At 35.5% G+C, this 20,858-nt stretch overlaps 1 protein-coding gene across 2 annotated transcripts in view; it reads right to left on the minus strand.

The window, feature by feature from the left end:
• The window catches only part of ARID2 (AT-rich interaction domain 2), a 156,801-nt gene that overhangs the window by 15,325 nt on the left and 120,618 nt on the right, over positions 1-20,858 (minus strand). For both annotated transcript variants that reach the window (XM_081127109.1, XM_081127108.1), the window contains exons 17-20: positions 4,480-4,618; positions 4,307-4,392; positions 1,612-1,735; positions 1,427-1,518 (exon numbers count right to left, since the gene is read on the minus strand). In XM_081127109.1, the coding sequence (XP_080983235.1) occupies positions 1,427-1,518; positions 1,612-1,735; positions 4,307-4,392; positions 4,480-4,618 (441 nt within the window). The remainder of the gene's footprint in view (positions 1-1,426; positions 1,519-1,611; positions 1,736-4,306; positions 4,393-4,479; positions 4,619-20,858) is intronic.

The raw sequence follows: 20,858 nt of genomic DNA on the forward strand, positions 1-20,858 counted from the left end.
CTGGAAACTGTCAAAAATTCTTCACAAGTTCAATAAAATATAATCATCTCTCACTTGTAGAAGTTTAAAAATCTGATATAGTCAAATTCATTGCTTTTTTTCGTAATTGATACTTTTGGGGGCAGAGATGTTGAGCATGCTCTGTTGACCATGATTATTAGCTATTGTTATAAAAATATTAATCATGTTCTGTTAACTGTGAATGTTCTAATTAGAAAAAGCACTTCCTAACCTGGCTGGGAGTTGTATGCCCTGGGACATTCGGAATAAGATCCATTCTCCTTAACTACCTATCATCATGGAAAGATTAACAACCTTGTTGCAGAAGGGGTCCTTGAGGTGCCCCACCCTTTTGCAACCGACAGCCCACATTTCCCATAACCTGTAAACTATTATACCCATTCTTATTCCTTTTGCTCATTTCCCCATGTAATCTTTGATCTTCTACCCAATATAAGGAATTGGCTCTGGGGGGTAGAGAGAGTAGATTTTATGTGGACAAATCCTGCTGCTCTCCCATGTTGCAGGTATCATTGGAATAAACCCTCATATATGATTCAACCTTGTCTCTGCTTAATTGGCTGAAGTAACGACAGGCTGCCCAGACCCACTGTGCCTGGTTTCAATACCACTGTTTATATGTTTGGAAAAATCTAGTTGGAAGGTTATTGCAAGAAATACAAAAGGTAGAATGAGGAGAAGGGAGGAGAACTAAAGTAGATTCAAGGTATATTTAGGGAATAGGATTACTAATAGTATGAGAGAGAAGAGAAACTCAGAGAGAAAATCACTATCTTCATTATCTGGAAGACAAGATGCCTCAGAGGACAACTTTTCAGCAAAGGAGCTTGAGATATAGGAGGAATACTAGAGAAGCAATTTAAGCTTCATGAGAGAGAAGGTCCGAAAGGCATCAACAAAACATTTGCTCTCTCAAAGATTAGTGTTATTGTTTTTAGTTTCTATAGATGTACAAAATCCTGCATTTTCTCTTGGTGAAGTCCATTAGAAAGTAACTTTTAAAACTTCAGTGTATTGTAGTGAATGTTAACTTTGATAGCTTCATTAAAATGACAATAAACTGATTTTGATTCTAATGCCACACAATTAAAATGATTCACTCCTCCCTCCCACCAAGAAGCTCTGTTTTCTCTTTAGAAGATCTACTTTTTACTCTAAATTCTATGGCTAGCAAGAAAATTAACTTAGTAAAACAAGTTAAAGGAACACCTTTTGGTAGTTTCAACTTCTGTCTACTTTTGGGCTTTTAAGAAATCATGATGGCCTGACCGTGGAATAATTTTTTGGACGTATTCACAAAATTCCTAAGAAAAAGTGAATAAAATATAGATATCTAATCTTATTACCTTCTATGAAAAGTAAAATAATCTAAATTCACTTTGGCTATGGAAAACAAATTACTCACCTGCGACCACATTCTGAATATTTACCAATATTTTTTAATATTAAGGCAGCTGTTAGTCGGATGTGTTTAGTTATTGGTCCCTCTTTTTCATCCTTAAAAAGAAAGGAAAAGAAAAGAAAAAGAATAAAGATCTAAGTCATACAGTGCTCACACCTTTACAGGAAAGGCTTTCAAGTCTTGCTTACTGTAAAATCTCGAAAGACAAGGTTTCTTGATCCTCTCCTAAGAGCCATAAGGGCAGCACTGGGATGATTCACAATGGCCTTTTGTGCTCTAGGAGTTGAGCTTGTGCCCCCTACGGCTGGCTGCCTAAATTGATCAGAGAGAAAAAGAGACTGTTAGCGTGATGCTGCAGACAGACTGACCATGACTAACCTGCCAACCCCAGGTGGTTCCTTTGGAACTCTGGATACAGGATGAATAAAATCTCCCATGATCCAGCATTAATATTTATTCTTTGTGTCAGCCTAGGCAAAGGGGCTCTTAGAATCAGGTGAAATTTCAAGTATTTTATTTTCCAATTTACCAGTTTTAAAGCAAACAACAGGTGTTCCAGTACAGCCCATCTTTAAAGTTACTGTGCTAGTAAACACACAATCAAAACAAATACAACATAAGTCAGATGGAAAAGTACAAAAACCATATGATTGTACTCATGTGGGATATAAAACAGAAAGCAACAAATGAAAAACAACAATAAACAAACTCAGACAACAGTATGGTGGTTGTCAGAGGGAAAGGGAGGTGGGGGAGGATGAAGAGGATGAAGGGGATTAAACAGATGGTGACAGAGGGAGAGCAGACTTTGGGTGGTGAGCACACAATGCAATATACAGATAATGTATTATAAAATTGTACACCTGAAACTTATATAATGTTATAAACCAACATTACCCCCCCAAATTTAAAATTACAACACAGTACCAAAATTGTGGAGTTTACATCATTGAATGTAATGTGAAGATGTTAACAAAGGGGGAAACTGTCTACAATTTGAGCTGCAAATTATTTTGGCTAAACAGTATCTAATGAATAAAATAATATGACTTAAGAATGCATTGATATAGGTCATCCAGAGAAAGATAATCTAATATGAAATTATGCTAAACACTACACTTCAAACTATTTGTTACATAATTTTATTTTTCATAATTTAATAACTCATCAACCCTTTCAACATAGTTCTACTGTCCTTTATAAAACATACAGAATGCAGGAATGGATTTTACCGAAAATTAGATTCAAACTACTCTAGATCTCCTTGGCCAAGCAGAAAATTGTATCAATATCTGTTGCATTCTGGTGAGGCCATGGTGGAAAGGGCACTGACTTGCATGTGAAGAAACCCTGTCTATTTCTGACACTGTAACTAGCTGTATGACTGAGTATTTCAGTTTGCCCCTCTATGCTTCTGGTTTCACATACCCAAAGTGGGGATATTTCTGGCACTTTTTTACATAAGTACACTAGCTCCGAATATGAAATAAGTTAATGTAAAAGCAATTTGTAAGTTGTAAACCAGTTTATATCTATATGTAAGTGTCAACAGAAAAGGGTATTTGACAAAGATATTTGATCGACTGTAACCAATACACCAAATGTCTCTTCCTCCAAACTTGAGCAAAACCAAACATATTCCAACATATTCTTATAAGCTACACAATATATACAAATTAAACACAGTAAAAATTATAGAAAAATATATTTGGCAGAAAAATGACTTTCTGTTGCCTGTAGGATAAAATTCAAACTCATAATTATAGCTTATGAGACCCTCCACTATTTATTCCTTGTTCTCTGGGTCTCAGTTTGGATGTACTTTCTATCAGAAAGCCTTCCCTGGTCTCCTGGATTGGTTTAGGTGAACTCTCACAGTATCTTGTGCATCTTTTCATTTTAGTACTTTTACACTGTATAGTAAGAATTATTTATACCTCTCACTGGATCTCTAGACACTTAAGAATGGCAAAAAGTATCTTGGCACGTATACCTCTTACTATACCTTAGTGTCTATCTAGCACATAGTAGATACTCATTAATAGAAAATGAATAAATAAAGTACATAAAGCAGATTCTGCATTCTCATATTTCTAGTTCTCCTTCTAGAATATCAGCTCTGTGAAGTCAGAGTCTATGTCTTATTCTTAGAATTCCCTAGGTCTGGCACAATGCCTGGTACATTGCAGCATCTTAATTAGTGGTGACAAACTAATTTTCACATTTCCAGAGCTAAAATTATTATTCAGGTTACAGAATCTATAACTAAGGGCCTCAGAAACAGAATAGGAGATACTATATAAATCTAATAAGGAACTTACAAGAATCTACAACCAACTCAGAACTTGACTACATTTATTACAACTATGTGTTCATGATATAACAGGTAAATGAAAGTCGTAGAGTAAATGTGACATGTACACTCTTATATAGGACCTTTACATGCCACTTTGGCCTCCCCTCAAGGGGGTGCTGTAAGAAAAAATCTCTTTGCAATTATCAAATACATGTTCGATTACTCTCTCAAAGGACAAAGAAATGGGTGAGCAAAAGTAGGTTTACGGTTGTATGAGAAACAGTTTATTCTTGTATCATTTATTATTGCATTATTTTCCACAAAAACAACTGTAAACCTATTTTTGCCTACCCCTGTATACAGTTCTAGTTTACAAAATATTTTTCATATACAATATGAAAATCAATGACTAGAGAATTTAAGTAATTTGAACAGGGTCACATAGCTGGTTTATGGTAGAGCTGGACCAGAATACAGGTTTCTAGTTTCCTACTATGCTAAGTTGACTTTCATTGTTACTATGTTTTGCCTAGTTTCCTGATTTTTCTTTTTGTATATACAACAGGAAGTAAACTCATGTTCCTTACTTGGTAGAAGGTTTTTGACTTCCTGCTTGTCCTGGTTCATCTTGTTTTAATCCTGCAAGCAGGGCATCCTTTGAACAGTGCTTATCCTTTTTGAGAAAGAGGAAGTAAAAGAATATGCATCAAGACCTTTAATGGAAATGAGTTACTGACCAAATAGTATTAAGAAAGTGTACCTGTAAGTGGGTAATAAAAGAAAATCTCTGTCGCTGAAAAGGCTCACAACCTTCCCACAGACACTGCCCTGGATATACATCTTTTCCTCCATGTTCAGTTGCTGCATGGTAGAAAACCTGTGAGGGTGTCTGAAACCACCTATAAAAAAGAAGTAACAGAAATTTTCTGACAATGGATATAGTCTTTATCATAGAAAACTTGTTCTTCTAATACAAAAGCTCTAGATCAATATACAGAAATATTAAACAACATAGTGCAAGCAAATTTCAAGTCCATTTCATTTCAAAAAACATTTTGAAATTATTTTGAAACAAATTTCTCTGCATATATGTCGATGTTAAATCATTCAACGGTACTGAACACTTTTGGTAATTTGTTTTCAGTTTAATGTTTCATTCTCAATTCCCTACCTTCAATGAAGGTCAGCTAAGAATCTCTTAAAACAATAAATGAAATATCACTTAATTAATTAATTAATTTTTAAAAATATGTCTTTAATTTCAGAGAGAGGAAGGGAAAGGAGAGAGAGAGAGAGAGAGAGAGAGAGAGAGAGAGAGAGAGAGAGAGAGAGAAACATCAGTGGGGAGAGAGTCATTGACTGGCTGCCTCTTGCACGCTCCCTGCTGGGGATCGAGTCCGCAACCCGAGTATGTGCCCTGATCTGGAATCGAACCGAAATCTCCTGGATCATAGGTTGATGCTCATCTGTTGAGCCACGCTGGCCGGGCATGAAATACCATTTTAAAAACACAATAGAACATTCTTTATAAACAATTACCATACTCCACTGCACTTTTAGAAGCTGCTCAAACATTTACTAGATTTCATATGACATATAATAAACTCTAGCATATGCAATCTAACAATCTAAATGCTGAACATTTTGGTAAGTCTGGCTTTTAGTTGAATTCACATTTTGTATGATTGTCCATGTCTTGCATTTCTCCAACATCATACCCCACTCACTCATATACCCTGGGGCTGAACAATACAAATGTTAGTGTGAATAAATGGCCAAGTACACAAATGTAAAGAACGTCAGATACTACTCTCTCTTATTAATTAGAATACATAGCAATGAGAAAGAATACTGGAATCCAGACAGCAAAGAATACACTGAAAGGCTTCAATGACTAATTAGTAATTCACATAATTTGTACAATCAGTATCTTTAAAATTTATGTCAGAGCTCCCTTCAAATTTGATCTTTTTAAACCAATGTCATATAAATGTATATATTTGAATCTATTTTTGACGTGCAGTATATACACAACATTTTAAATTAATATTCCTTTAGGAAATAATTGACATATTAAAATAAATTTTAATCAAAAGCAAATACTGAATTCTAAAAGACAATGTCAAAAATCATTATAGATTACATATTTTATATCATTCATATTCATCTATATAAATACCTACCAAAAGTTCAGTATGAAACTATCACGGATTAGAAAAATTAATACCGTCAAAATGTCCAAGACAATCTACAAATTTAATACAATTGCTGTCAAACTCCAATGATATTAAAAAAAATTTTTTTTTCAAATCCTCACCCGAGGTTATTTTTCCCATTGTTTTTCAGAAAGAATGGAAGGGAGACAGAAAGAGAGAGAGAAACATTGATGTAAGAGAGCTACATTGACCAGCTGCCTCCCACAGGTGCCCTGATTGGGGCCGGAGATCAAGCCTGCACCAAGGTATGTGCCCTTGGCCAGAATCAAACCCAGGACCCTTCAGTCGAAGGGCTGACACTCTAACCATTGAGCCAAACCGGTTAGGGTCCTATGGCATTTTTCACCCTAAAATTTGTATGAAACCACAGAGAACCCAAAGAGCCAAAGCAATCTTGAGAAAGAACAACAAGAGTAGAGGCATCATGCTCCCTGACGTCAAACTATCTAACAAAACTGTAGTAATTAAACAGTATGATATTGGCATAAAAACAGACACACAGATTAGTGGAACAGAACAGAAGGCCCAGAAATAAACCTATGTATGGTCAATAGATTACAACAAATGAGCCAAGAATATACAATGGGAAAAGAATAGTCTCTTTAAAAATGATTGGAAAAACTGGAGAACCACATACAAAATAATGTAACAGGACCACAATCTTATACCATACACAAAAATTAACTCAAAATGAATTGAAGACTTGAATGTAAGATCTGAAACCATAAAACTCCTTGAAGAAAACATAGATGGAAAGCTCCTAGACAGCAAAAGCAAAGGCAACAAGAGCAAAAATAAACAAGTGGGATTACATCAAACTAAAAACTTCTGCACAGTGAAAGAAACAACAAAATAAAAAGGCAACCTACTGAAAGGAAGAAAATATTTGCGAATTATTTATCTGATAAGAGGTTAATATTCAAAATGCAACTCAATATCAGAAAACCAAACAATCTGATTAAAAAAATGGGCAGAGGATCTGAATAAAAATTTTCCTAAAGAAGACATACAGATGACCAGCAAGTACATGAAAAGATGTTCAACATTACAAATCATCAGGGAAATGCAAATCAAAACCACAATGAGATACCACCTCACACCTGTCACAATGGTTTTATCAAAAAGACAAGAAATAACAAGTGTTGGCAAGGCTGTGGAGAAATGAGAACCCTCGTGCACTGTTGGTGGAATGTAAATTGGTGTAGCCAAATATAAACACAGTTTGGAGTTTCCTCAAAAAATTAAAAATAAAACTGTATCATATAATCCAGGAATTCCACTCTCGTAATTTATCCAAAGAAAACAAAAACACTAACTTGAAAAGATATATGCACCCCCATGTTCACTGCAGTATTATTTACAATAGCCAAGATTTGGAAACAACCTAAGTGTTCACTGATGGACGATGGGTAAAGAAAATGTGGTACATATATACAATGGAATATTGTACTGTATGTATTTTGTTTAGTATACAATGAGCAAAACAAAACAAAACCCCGAGCTCATAGATAAAGAGAACAGATTAGTGGTTGTCAGAGGTGGGTGAAATGAGTCAAGGGAGTCGAAAGGTACAAACCTCTAGTTATAAGATAAACAAGTCATGGGGATGTAATTAAAAAAAGTTTCATCTGAAAGTAAAATCGCTAAGTACATCTTTAGTTTTGGAATTTCTTTTAATTTTTAGTACAGTTTTCCCCCCTTATCCATGATTTCACTTTCCATGGTTTCCGTTACTTGTGGTCAACTATTGTCTGAAAATATTAAAAAGAAAATTCCCAAAAGAAGTAATTTCAAAAGTTTTAAATTGTGCACCATTCTGAGTCGGATCATGAAATCTCCTTCCATCCCACTCCTTCCTGCCCCAGACGTGAATCATCCCTTTGTCCAGTGTATCAATGCTGTATACACTCCCTGCCAATTAGTCACTTAGTAGCTGTCTGTTATCAGATTGTCATAGCATTCATTGCAGTGCTCAAGTTCAAGTAAACCTTATTTTACTTAATAATGGCTCCAAAGCATAAGAGTAGCAATGCTAAAAATTCAGCTATGCCAAAGAGAAGCCACAAAATGCTTCCTTCAAAAAGGTGGAAGTTCTCAACTTATTAAAGACAAAAGAAATTGTATGCTGAGGTTGTTAAGATCTATGGTAAGAATGAATCTTCTATCCATGAAAGAGTAAAGAAGAAAAAAATCCTGCTAGTTTTGCTATAGTACTTGAAACTGAAAAAGTTACAGCCACAGTGCTTAGTTAAGATGGAAGAGGCATTAAATCTGTGGGTGGAAGACATGAACAAAAAATATGGCAAATGACAGCAACATGTTGCATCAGGAAGCACTGAACAAGACTTCAGCAAGTGATCCTCTGAAACGACTGACACCAAGCCATCTACTGCACGTAAGGGATGGTTATGCAGATTCAGGAATAGGTTTAACATTTTATTATCTTACATACAACATCCCAAGAAGGGTGAGTCAGTACAATAAGATATTTTGAGAGAGACTATAGTCACATAACTTTTATTACAGTATATTGTTATAATTGTTCTATTTTATTATGTTCTTGTTAATCTCTTACTGTGCCTAATTCTAAAGTTAAACTTTATCATAGGTATGCATGTATAGGCCAAAACATAGTGCATATAGGGTTTGATACCATCTGTGGTTTCAGGCATCCACTGAGGGTGTTGGAAGGTATTCCCTGTGTATAAGGGGAGTACTACTGTACTCACAATGCTTTTTCATTAATATGAAATAAATATGCCAGGAGCTGTGTTATATAGACTAAAAACTGTCACAAGAAGGCATTTTTTATTGGGTTTTTAAGGTTTCTACCTAAACATTATTAGATTATTAATTAAAAAGGTAAAGCTGCCAGCATGGCTCAGTGGTTGAACGTCAACCCATGAACCAGGAGGTCAGGGTTTGATTCTTGGTCAGGGCACATTCCCGGGTTGCGGGATTGATCCCCCACTGGGTGTTCAGGAGGCAGCCAATCAATGACTCTCTCATAATTGATGTTTCTATTTCTCTCTCCTTCTCTCCTTCCTCTCTCTGAAATCAATAAAAATATATTAAAAAAATAAAAAGATATACACACACAAACACACACATAAACCAAAACCCAAATGTACTACTACTACTAGTCGCTAGTCCAACTGACAGCTATTTCTAAACTATTTTGCAATATATTAAAAATTAATCAAGTTTACTTACAATACATAAAATGAATAAATTTACCAGACACAAGAAAAAAAGGGTGAAGTAATTAAATCAATTTTAATTACTAAATATACACAACTGTGTGCATATGATTAAGACAATAGGTATTTTAAAGTACTCATTACTTTGTCTGTCCAATACAAGAGTCTATTATTTCCCTCTTACCTACTACCTTTCTCTTCATTCCAGGTCTTTTTTCCCTCTATCTAACTACTCAAGTGATACAAACCATTCAATACGGTGCAAAATGAAGTTCTAATATAATAAATAAGCTGGTTGCAATGATCATATGAGGGTGGAAACAAATTAAGGTTTCCAGATCCATTAAATTAAATATCTGAATTTAAAATATTTAAATGTAATTTCAAAGCAAAACAGACATTGAGTTTTCAGAGGTAGGATGCCACTATTGCTTATTAGTATGTCTAAAATAATTTTCTTACTACTATCTTTCCATCAATAACCTATCCCACACCCCACATAATGAACATATTCACTTAAAAAAACTGGAAAACTCCAAGAGTATCCAAATGAAAATAAAATTTCCCTGCACCCTGCTGCTGCAGCTCAGTTGGTTGAACGTGTTCCCATGCACCAGGAGCTTTTGTCCCTTATAGGTTGCAGACTCGATCCCCAGGGTAGGGGGTGTGCAGGAGGCAGCTGATTGATGATGTGCTCTCACACTGATGTTTCTCTTTCTCCCTCTCCCTTCTTGTCTCTAAAAATCAATAAAATATTCTTTAAAAAAAAAATTTAAAAAATACTTAAGCAATACTTAATTGATGAATTGATGGAGGCCTAGTATGGACTATCTGGAAAACTGAAAATTCCTGGTGGGTCACTTTCTGATTAGAGCCCATACTTTTTTGAGCTTTACTTCAAGGAACCCTACCAGGTTCTCAAAATGAAGACTGAAAAAAAACTCCCTAGCACTTCCAGCACTGGGAAGGAGAAAGTAATCATTAAAAAACATGCCCAGAGTGTTCTTTTCTCCTTAATAAAGGCCTGCCCTCAATGAAAATTACTTTACCAGAACCTTATCTGACCTAGGGAAGAGCAACCAGTTAACTGCAGCCCCCTCCTGACTCCCTGTCTCACACAGGGAAAAAACAAAACAAAACAAAACAAAACAAAACAAAACAAAACAAAACAAAACAAAACAAAACAAAACAAAACAAAACAGCTAAGAAACTCTTCTCAAAGCCACAGCACTTAGATTCAAGCCCACTAAAACAGTGAGATTTAATCATGAGATTACAGAATGCTTCTCCTTCCCAATACCTCATTACCATATCAACAGGGCTCCAGTATAGTAACAGTGGGTTAAAACGGAGAGAGCTGAACTCTATTTATAAAGGAGTTTCTAAGGGATCTCAAAGACAAACAGGAGGGCAAAATAAAACAAACAGAACAAGCCCCCCCCCCAACAACACAACACTAGAGGAAACCAAAGCCTCTGACGCCTATAGTCACAGCAAACATTAAACACAGCATAACTCCTAGCCAGATATACATAACCTCACACTAAATGTCTATTTGCCTCAGTTCCTACATTTCCAGCTTTCAACAAAAACTTATAAGGCATGCTAAATGTAAAACAAACAACACAAGAACAAAAAAACCAGAGTCTGAAGAGACAGAGCAAGCATCAGACCCAGACAGATACCGGGGAGATTTTGGAATTATCCAAAATAATTATTTAAAATAATCACCATCAATATGCTAAGGCTCTAATAGAAAAAGTGATAATCTGCAAGAACAGAAGGCTAACATAGGCACAGGTGTGGAGACATTAAGAATCAAAAGGAAATGCTAGGAATCAAAAAGACTGTAACAGAAATAAAGAATGCCCTGATGGGATGGATCATCAGTAGAATGAATGAACATGGCCAAAGAAATAAGTGGTAAGCTTAAAGATATGTCAATAGAAACTTCCCAAACTGAAGAACAAAGAGAGAAAAGAATAAAAAAAGGAAACAGAATATCCAAGAACTGTGAGACAATTACAAAAGGTACAACATACAAATAATGGAAATAGAGAGAGAAAAAACAGAAGTAAGAGTTGAAGAATGGCTGAGAATTTTCCAAAAATTAATGATACACCAAACCACAGAACTAGGAAACTCAGAGAACACTAAATATGATAAATGTTAAGACAAACACACACACACCCCAAAAAACAAAAACACTAAACCTAGGCATGTCATAGTCAAACTGCTGAAACCAAAGACAAAATATCTTGAAAGAAACTAGAGGAAAAACACACCTTCTTAGTGATAGAAGAGAAAGGGTAAGATTATACTGATGTCTCTTGAGAACCCTGCAAGCAAGAAGAGTAGAGTGAAATATTTAAAGTGTTGAAAGAAAAAATCCACCAACCTAAAATTTTGTGTCCACAGAATTATTTTTCAAAAGTGAAAGAGAAATCAAGACTTTCTGAGACAAACAAAAACTGAGAGCATCTGCACACTAGACTTGCCTTAAGGGTGTCAGAAAAGGAATAAATGGAGGTAAAATATTTTATTTTTCTTACTCTTACCTGATCAAATAAGTACAGTTTCAAAATAATAGCAACAATGTATTTTGTGATTATAGCTTTTGAATAAATAAAATAAATGACAGCAATGGCATAAGGGGCACTAGGGAAGGAGTAAGAATACATGCACCACCCATGAAAGGATATATTGTTGTTTGAAAGTAGAATTACATTAGCTGTAAATATATATTTCAAACTCTAGAACAACCATAAAAAATATTTTAAACCTGGCTGGTGTGGCTCAGTGGTTGGACATCAACCTATGAACCAAGAGGTCCCAGGGTTTGATTCCTGGTCAGGGCACCTACCCAGGTTTCGGGCTTGATCCCCAGTAGGGGGCATGCAGGAGGCAGCCGATCAATGACTCATCATTGATGTTTCTCTCTCTCTCTCTTTCCCTCTCCCTTCCTCTTTCTGAAATCAATTAAGACATATTAAAAAAAATATTTAAAAAAATGTTTTAAAAAAGTATAACTGATATCATATAAAGTACTCAGTTAAAACCAAAGAATGCAGAATAACATGGGAAGACAAAGGAAGCAAAAAAACCAAGTGAAATAGAAAACATTTACAAATATATATTAATGCAACTGTAGCAACAATCACTTTAAATGTGAGTGGATTAAAAAACCCCAACTATTTATGGTTAAATATAAAGAAAGATAGATTAAAATTAAAGGGATGGTGAAAGATATACTTTGCTAACACTAATCAAAAGAAAGATGGAGTTACTATATTAATTTCAGACAAAGCAGTCTTCAGAGTAAGGATATTATGAGCGATAAAGAGGAACACTACATAAAGAGGTCAATTCTTCACAAAGATACGATTCTTAAGGTATATGCTCCTAACACAAAGCATCAAAATATGAGTCAAAATATGATAGAACTGCAAGAAGAAATAAAGAAATATTATACTTAAAACACCAGCACAACTCTATTAGAAAGTGAAAGATCTAACAGGCAGAAAATCAGTAAGGATAGAGATGAACTGAATAGCACCATGAATTAATTGGATCTAACTGACATTTATATAGTACTTCCAACAACAGCAGAAAATACATTCTTTTCATGTTCATATGGAACATTCATCAAGATAGACCACATTCTGGGACATAGAAAACACCTTAACAAATTTAAAAGAATAAAAATCATACAAAGTATGTTCTTAGATCACAATGGAATTAAACTAGCAGTTACTAACAAAAAGATAGCTGGACTATCCCAAAATATTTGGAGGTTAAACAACACACTTCTAAAATACTTTGAATTAAGTGAAAATGAAAATACAACTTATCAAAATTTGTGGAATACAGCTAAAGCAGTATCTAGAGGGAAAGTTATAGCATTAAGTGCATTTATTAGAAAAGATCTAAAATCAATAACTTAAGCTTCTACTTTAAGAAACCAGAGAAAGTCTGGCTGGGCGTGGCTCAGAGGTTGAGCACTGACCTAGGATCCAGGTGATTGGGGCTCGATTCCCAGTCAGGGCACATGCCCGGGTTGCGGGCTCGATCCCCAGTCGGGGGCATGCAGGAGGCAGCTGATTAATGACTCTCTCATCAAGTCTGGCTGGGCGTGGCTCAGAGGTTGAGCACTGACCTAGGATCCAGGTGATTGGGGCTCAATTCCCAGTCAGGGCACATGCCCGGGTTGCGGGCTCGATCCCCAGTCGGGGGCATGCAGGAGGCAGCTGATTAATGACTCTCTCATCATTGATGTTTCTATCTCTCTCTCTCCCTCTCCTTTCCTCTCTCTGAAATCAATAAAGATATATTAAAAAAAAAAAAAAGAAGAAACCAGAGAAAGAAGAGCAATATAAATTCACAGCAAGCAGAAGAAAAGTAATAATAAAAATTAGAGCAGAAATCAACTTGATGACAACAGGAAATCAATAGAAAAGAAAAAAAAAAAATCAACCAGATCAAAAGCTGGTTCCATGAAAAGATCAGTAAAATAGATAAAGCTCTAGTCAGCTTAACCAAGAAAAAAAATGAGAGAAGTCACAAATTATTACTATCAGTAGTCCTTGCTACTGAGCCCACAACATTTAAAAGATAATAAAGGAATATTATGAACAACTCTATGCTACAGAATAGGTGACTTAGATGAAATAGACCAACTCTCTAAAGGACACAATCTTCCAAAACTCAAAGAGAAATAGATAATCTGAATAAGCCAATGACTATTAAAGGAAATGTAAAAAAGAAAGCAACAGGACAAGCTGGTTTTACTGGTGGCTTCTACCAAACACTTAAGGAAGATATGATACTAATTCTCTATAATTCCTACTAGAAAATAGAGTGAACACTTCCTTAACTCATTGTATGAGGCCAGCATTACCTTAACAACAAAACCAAACTATAGACCATTATGGCTCATGTACATAGGTGTAAAAACCCACAAAAAAATCAGCAAATTGAAGCAAACTATGTATAAAAACTGTGATGTAACAATGAAAAATGAGGGATGTGTTGTGTCACTGGGTACCCCTACCCTGCTCTACCCCTTTGCTGAGCCACTGAGGCTAACTGTGACAGCACTGAATAAATATCTTAAGCTAACCTAAAAATGTGTTTACTTATTTATTCCAGGTATACAAGATTGTTTCAACATTCAAAAATTAATTGATGTAATCCATCACATCAACAGGCTACAAGAAAAATCATATGAACATATTGATACAGAAAAATCATTTGACAAAATCTAATATCCACGGATTAGTAAAAACTCTGCAAAAAAAGGGGTTATATCACCCCACCAAAGGTAATATATAGGTGGTAAGTAAGCATATGAAAAGATGCTCAAGATCTTTCATCCATAGGGAATTATAAGTTAAAACAGATATGGTGCACATCTAGTAGAGTGGCTAAAATCTAAAACACTGACAGTACCAAATGTTGATGAGGATGTGGAGGAACAGGAACTCTCACTTATTGTTGATAGAAATTCAAAATGGTACAGCAACTTTGGAAAACAGTTTGGCAGTTTCTTACAATGCTAAAACATAGTCTTACCATATGATCAAACAATAGTAATACTAGGTATTTGCCCAAATAAGTTGAAAAATTGTGTCCATACAAAAACCTGCACACAAACTTTTATAGTAGCTTTATTTATTATTACCAAACCCAGAAGCAGCCAAAACGTCCTTCAATAGGTGAATGGATAAGTAAAGTAGTACATCCACACAATGGAATATTATTCAGCAAGAAAAAGAAATGAGCTATCAAGCCAGAAAAGACACAGAGAAAACGTAAATACATACAGGGTGGGGCAAAAGTAGGTTTATAGTTGTTTGTATGGAAAATAATATGTTAACTAATAAATAAGAATATAAGAATAGACCTCTGTGTTTCGTGTACTCACAAATGTACTGCTTAGTGGAAGAACCTACTCTGAAAATCATACTATGTGATTCCAACAATATGATATTCTGGAAAAAGCAAAACTATAGAGAGAGTAAAAATCAGTAGCTCCTAGGGACTGGGAGGGGAGGAGGTGAGAAGAGATAAATAGGTGAAACAGAGATTTTCAGGGTGGTGAAATTATTCTGAGTGATTTTGTAATGGTGGATATATGACATTATGTATTATCAAAACCCATAGCACTATATAACACAAAGACTGAAACTTAATGGAAACTATGGACTTTAGTTAATAGTAATATATAAATATTACTCATCAATCATAACGTATGTGCCACAATAATTCAAGATGTCAATATTAGAGGAAACTATGCAGGAAAGAGGAAGTATATGGGAACTTGGCACTATCTGCTCAATTTTTCTATAAACCTAAAACTGCTCGAAAAAATAGTCTGTTAATTTCTTAAAAAAGGTAAGGATAAATATTATCACTACAATAACATAACTGTGAGAAAACATTTGATATTACAATTGGATGAGAGGATAAATGGTATTAATAAAACAACCATCAGTTGAAAAAATATAATAGAAGCTAAGATCATTCATGATAACAACAAAAAAATAAGAACTACAACCTTAATAAAAGTTGTAGAATTTATGTGAAGAAAACATTAAAGCTCTACTGGGGTAAAAAAGACTGTAATATCATGGGCTGATACCTTCTTTTGTAAGGGAAGACTCTATATTAGAAAATGTTCACTATCAAGCATGAACAAAAATGCCTATTCATGAAAAGCAATTACAATGAAAATCCCAGCACACTTTGTTGGAGGATCTCTAGAAACATTCTAAAGTTTATTTGAAAGAATACATATCTATGCAGGTACCAGCTCGGAATTATACATCATTCTAATTTCAAAAGGTAGTATAGTGCCCGGTACAAGATTAAGTGCTTGAAAAGATAATGAGAAACACTCTGAAAAAAAATTAAAAAATTAGGTCCAGCTGGTGCAGCTCAGTGGTTGAGTGTCGACCCAGGAACCGGGAGGTCATGGTTCAATTCCTGATCAGGGTTGTGGGCTTGCAGCTGATCGACAATTCTGTCTTATCATTGATGTTTCTGTGTCTCTCTCCCTTCCTCTCTCTGAAATCAATTAAAAAAACAACAAAAAAAACCCAACCCCTTTTATATAAAAAAATAAAAATAAACAAATTAGGAGAGAACTTGCCATATCTAACATTAAAATTTAAAGTGAAGGAATGATAAGGACAGAAATCAGTGGGATAACAAGTAATCCAGAAATTTAAAAAAAGCATAAAGAAATTTAGTATATATCAAAGGTGGCAATTCAAATGCCTAAGGGAAAGATGAACTAGTTAATATGTTAGCCATTTGGAAGACAACAAAGCTAGAGACATGAAACTAAATTATATATGGAACAAAAAGTTAAAATATTAAAGTAGTAGAAGGCAATGAAATGTGTATTTTATGATCTGAGAGTTGAGGTCTTCCTAAACATGAGATAAAAATAATTTATTTTTCTAGTCTGTCAACTGAACAGTCCCAGAAACAATAACCAATTTAAAAGCGATGAGTACTCCCATGGAGTCTAAATACCATTTCCCATTAAAAGACACCAGATACCCTTGGAGAAATACTTTATTCCAGGTATGGGGCAGGAAATGTACAAGATAAGTCTGGAACATTTTGTCTAACAGAAAGCAAGGAAGCCATCAAAAAATTATATTAAGGTCACAACCAAAGGACTTGGAAACCAGCTTGAAGAGACCTTCACTGGCCAAGATAGGACAATTGAACATTGAGAAGTACATAACTGTAATGTATTGAAATACCTCAGATATGTTTAAATTCATAGGTTCATTTACAAAATTACTGAACTAAAAAACAACCAACCAAGACTCATGGTCACCTTTGTTTGGTGTTAGTAAACAACTCATTTTGAAAATTGGTAAATAAGAGAAATAATAAAAAACCTATCTAGCCTTTTCTCTAGGAACTATTCCTCAGAGAAATCAAAGTGAGGACAAAAGAGAATTTCTACATTTTAAAACCCTTAATAAAATAATGGATCTAGGCAATGATTCTAATGGGTGTTTACCTCACAAAAAGAGAGACAAGATACTACATATCTCCTGATGTAAGTACCAATACCATTTCTAAAATGGTCATTATAAAAATTAAACCAGAATCTGATCAAACATCTAGACCTAACTACCAACTAACAGAAAATGCAGGGTCAGAGTAACATGCCAAACACTACCAGCAAAATCCAGATTGCGATGCTCTCCTGGACAAATGACCTGCTTTCGTCAACAAAAAATTGCAAGGAAAACAATTAAGAGAGATGGAGGAGTAATCTACAGATTAAAAGAGATTTAAAGGACTTCTCAATCAGAGGCAATCTTGCATATCAATTCAAACTCTAAACAAAAGAAACACAGAAATGTAAATACTGATTGGATATTTGAAGACCTCATAATTCAGGGTGGGGCAAAAGTAGGTTTAGAGTTGTGAGTATGAGAAAGTTTATTCTTGTATTATTACTTATTAATTACTGTATTATTTTCCATACAAACTGTAAACCTAGTTTTGGCCCACCCTGTATTGAAGGGATTAATGTTCTTTTTCTGCAGAGGTGTAGATTATGTTTAAATAGTGGGGGGTAGGTGGTCTCCATTTTTTAGAGATACATGCCTGCAGATTAAAAATGCAATTACTATTATGCACTGATGTAGGAGTGGTGACTCAATGAAATGAATCTATATAATATACAGAAAAGAATTACTAGCACCAAAAGATCATGTAAAGTGTGATTGTACTACAGAACTAAAAACAGGTTAAATGTATATTCAAAGCTACTTTAATTCTATGAAAGAAGTAAAGTACATGGTTATTTCAACTTTAAATATTAAGCATTTCACAATAATATATCAGTGAAGGAATTTTAGTTCTAAATCTTATGAAAGCAAGGAAAGTTGTTAATGTTTTTGATCTGATATTAAGCCACTCAGTGGACAATAGCTATGACATGTATTTTTCCTCTTGGAATTGAAACAAAATATGAATAATAAAAGCCATTTCTCATTCTCTTCATGTCCTTAAGTTCTTGGTATCCTAAGCTTCTCATAGGTGACTGGGTATACTAGTTCCTTAAATAATTCCCTACACTTGCTATTCTGACTAGAATTATTTTTGCATAACAAACCCCTACTCATTCTTCAAGACCCAATTCAAAAGTAATGTCTGCAGTGAAACTTTCCTAACCATCACAGCATTACATTAACTGTCCACTATGCTTATTTATACTGCACTTTGTTTGGGGTCTTCTGGATCTGCTTCCTTAAGGACTAAGTGATCTCCACATTTCTAGCTCCTAGCACATGCACCCTTTTAGAGTGTGCTCCATAAATATCTGTAAAACCCAACTGAACTTATTACTAATGGAGTATCTAAAAATGGCTTTAAAAAACAGGCCTAAGAAGGCTTGTTGAGTCTGTATTATTCAGAAAAGGCTTACAATGAAAAGATACATATCATCAAATTTTGTAATATTGATCCTATTCAAGATGGAAAATTGTGCTGCACGTTTGTAATTCCAGTAAATTTTTCAAAAAAATTGATTTTAGAGAGAGAGAGAGGAAAGGAGAGAAAGAGTGAGTGAGAGGGAAATACTGATTGGTTGTTCCACTTATTTATGCATTCATTGGTTGATTCTTGTATATGCCCTGACAAGGGATTGAAACCGCAACCCTGGTGTATCAGGACAACGCTTTAACCAACTGAGCTACCTGGACAGAGTGATTTCTTAAAATACTCTAAACACTTCATGCAAAGCAGCTACTCTTAAACTTTTTAGTCAACAAATAGCATTAGTTGACTACCTACTCCATCAGGTTACACACAAAACAGAGATATGGTTGAAGTAAATGAATGAAACAAATAATCAGAGACAACCTAAAGCACTCATTTTTAAACAACATTTTTTTTTTTTAATTGATTTTTTGAGAGAGAGAGAGAAAAAAACCACATTGATTGGTTGCCTTCTGTACATACCCTGACTGGGAACAGAACCCACAACCTTTTGGTGCACACACTGGCCAGGGCTAAACAATCTTTTTGACAAACAAATTATAAGCTATGATCTAGTACACAATATATGTGTAATATATATATATATAATTGGAAACAACACTCTTACTAACATGAGAGACTCTGATATATTTTATTCATTTTTTCATTGCAAAGAAAAGAAGCAAAAACCCACTGGTAGAGACCTGACAAAATGATCTCATGACCCCACTGGGTTGAGATTTCAGTTTGAGAAATACTGTCTAAAGAAATTTGGCATACTGTTAACAATTCCTAGGCTATATTGATAGCGACAATCATACAACAAACATGTATATGAAGTTCACAGTGAAACAAAAAGTCTAAATATAAAAATTATGAATAGCAAATATAATTTTTAAAAGGATCTTGTAATTTCTGCTATCGGTTAGTTGGGAAAAGTGAAATAGAATCTTTGATATCTAAAAGATGAGAGTATTAGTCCATTAAGACAAGTGCTGTAGTTCTAAGTGTCTTGGATGAGTATTGTTAAAGGAACTAAGATTTTATTTTAACCAGTGTTATTCTCAAGGTGTCCTTCAAGTCTAAGAAAGCCTTGTTTAAGAAGTTCAGTTCTACTCACTGTTCTTCTTAGAATCACCATTTCAGAACTATCTGAAATCTAGCTGAACAGAAGTACTCATTTAAAAATATAAATAGCCACATCAAGACTGGTAGGAGGGGCAAATGCATAGAATGGGCTGGTCCCATACCCACGTGTGGTGGTTAAAAATTGGGAGAGATATTTCAGCAGTGGAGGTCCTTCCTGGGGACTCGGGCCCACACCAGGGTCCCCAGCCTAGGGTTCCAGAGATGGGAAGAGAAGTCCCCATAACTTCTGGCTGTGAAAACCAGCAGAGATTACGGCTGAGTGAGGCAAAGGGCTGCTGGAGTCCGAAGCATTCCTTTTAAAGGATGTACACAGACTTACTTGGACTCACTCCCTCTGAGCTCTGGCACTGGAAAAGCAGCTCAAAAGCTACCGGGGACGTATGGGGAGAAACGAAACTGTCTGGCATCAGGTCGAGAGCTGGAGGGCATATTTCTCCCAGAAAGAAGTAGCAGAGGCCGATGTTCCTTTTCTGAGCCCTTCCCCCAAAAAGCCCACAGGCAGGGGCCATATCTGAGTCTCTACCAATCTGGTTTACACTGTTAGCCCAACCCTGATGATTCCCTGAGACCCTGCCCTACCCAACTTTGGGGCTCACCCAAGCCCTTTGACTTTTCCATACAAAAGGCCTGTCTTGGCTCATGCTGTGGACTTTCCTAAAATCTTTCAAACAAGCAGCATTTGCCTTCTGCATACCATATACCTTTTGCTAAGTGGCCCCAGGCCTGGCACTAGCAGCCTTGGTTCAAAGCTTCACCTCTCCTGGGCACTTCCAAGCCCAACACAAGTAGAAGCCACCTGCAGATCATTTTGAAGCTCATGCTCAGTGGCCCTGGGCAGGGCACAGGTGATGGCTGACATGGGTTCGCACCTCCCAGGAAGTGCCAGATCCAGCGCACCAAATGGACAGCTTCAGACCAAGCTGAAGCACCATCTACCACCTCCATGAGCAACAAACTCACTGGGTGGACTAATAGGGTACCTGAGACCCACTGAAGTGAGTTCTGCTCTGTGAGGTCAACCTCTGCATAGCAGATCCTCCATCGTGGTTGCAGCTGGTCCT

Source organism: Miniopterus schreibersii (genome assembly GCF_964146895.1).
Source record: "Miniopterus schreibersii genome assembly, chromosome: 2".
Classification (NCBI taxonomy): Eukaryota; Metazoa; Chordata; class Mammalia; order Chiroptera; family Miniopteridae; genus Miniopterus; species Miniopterus schreibersii.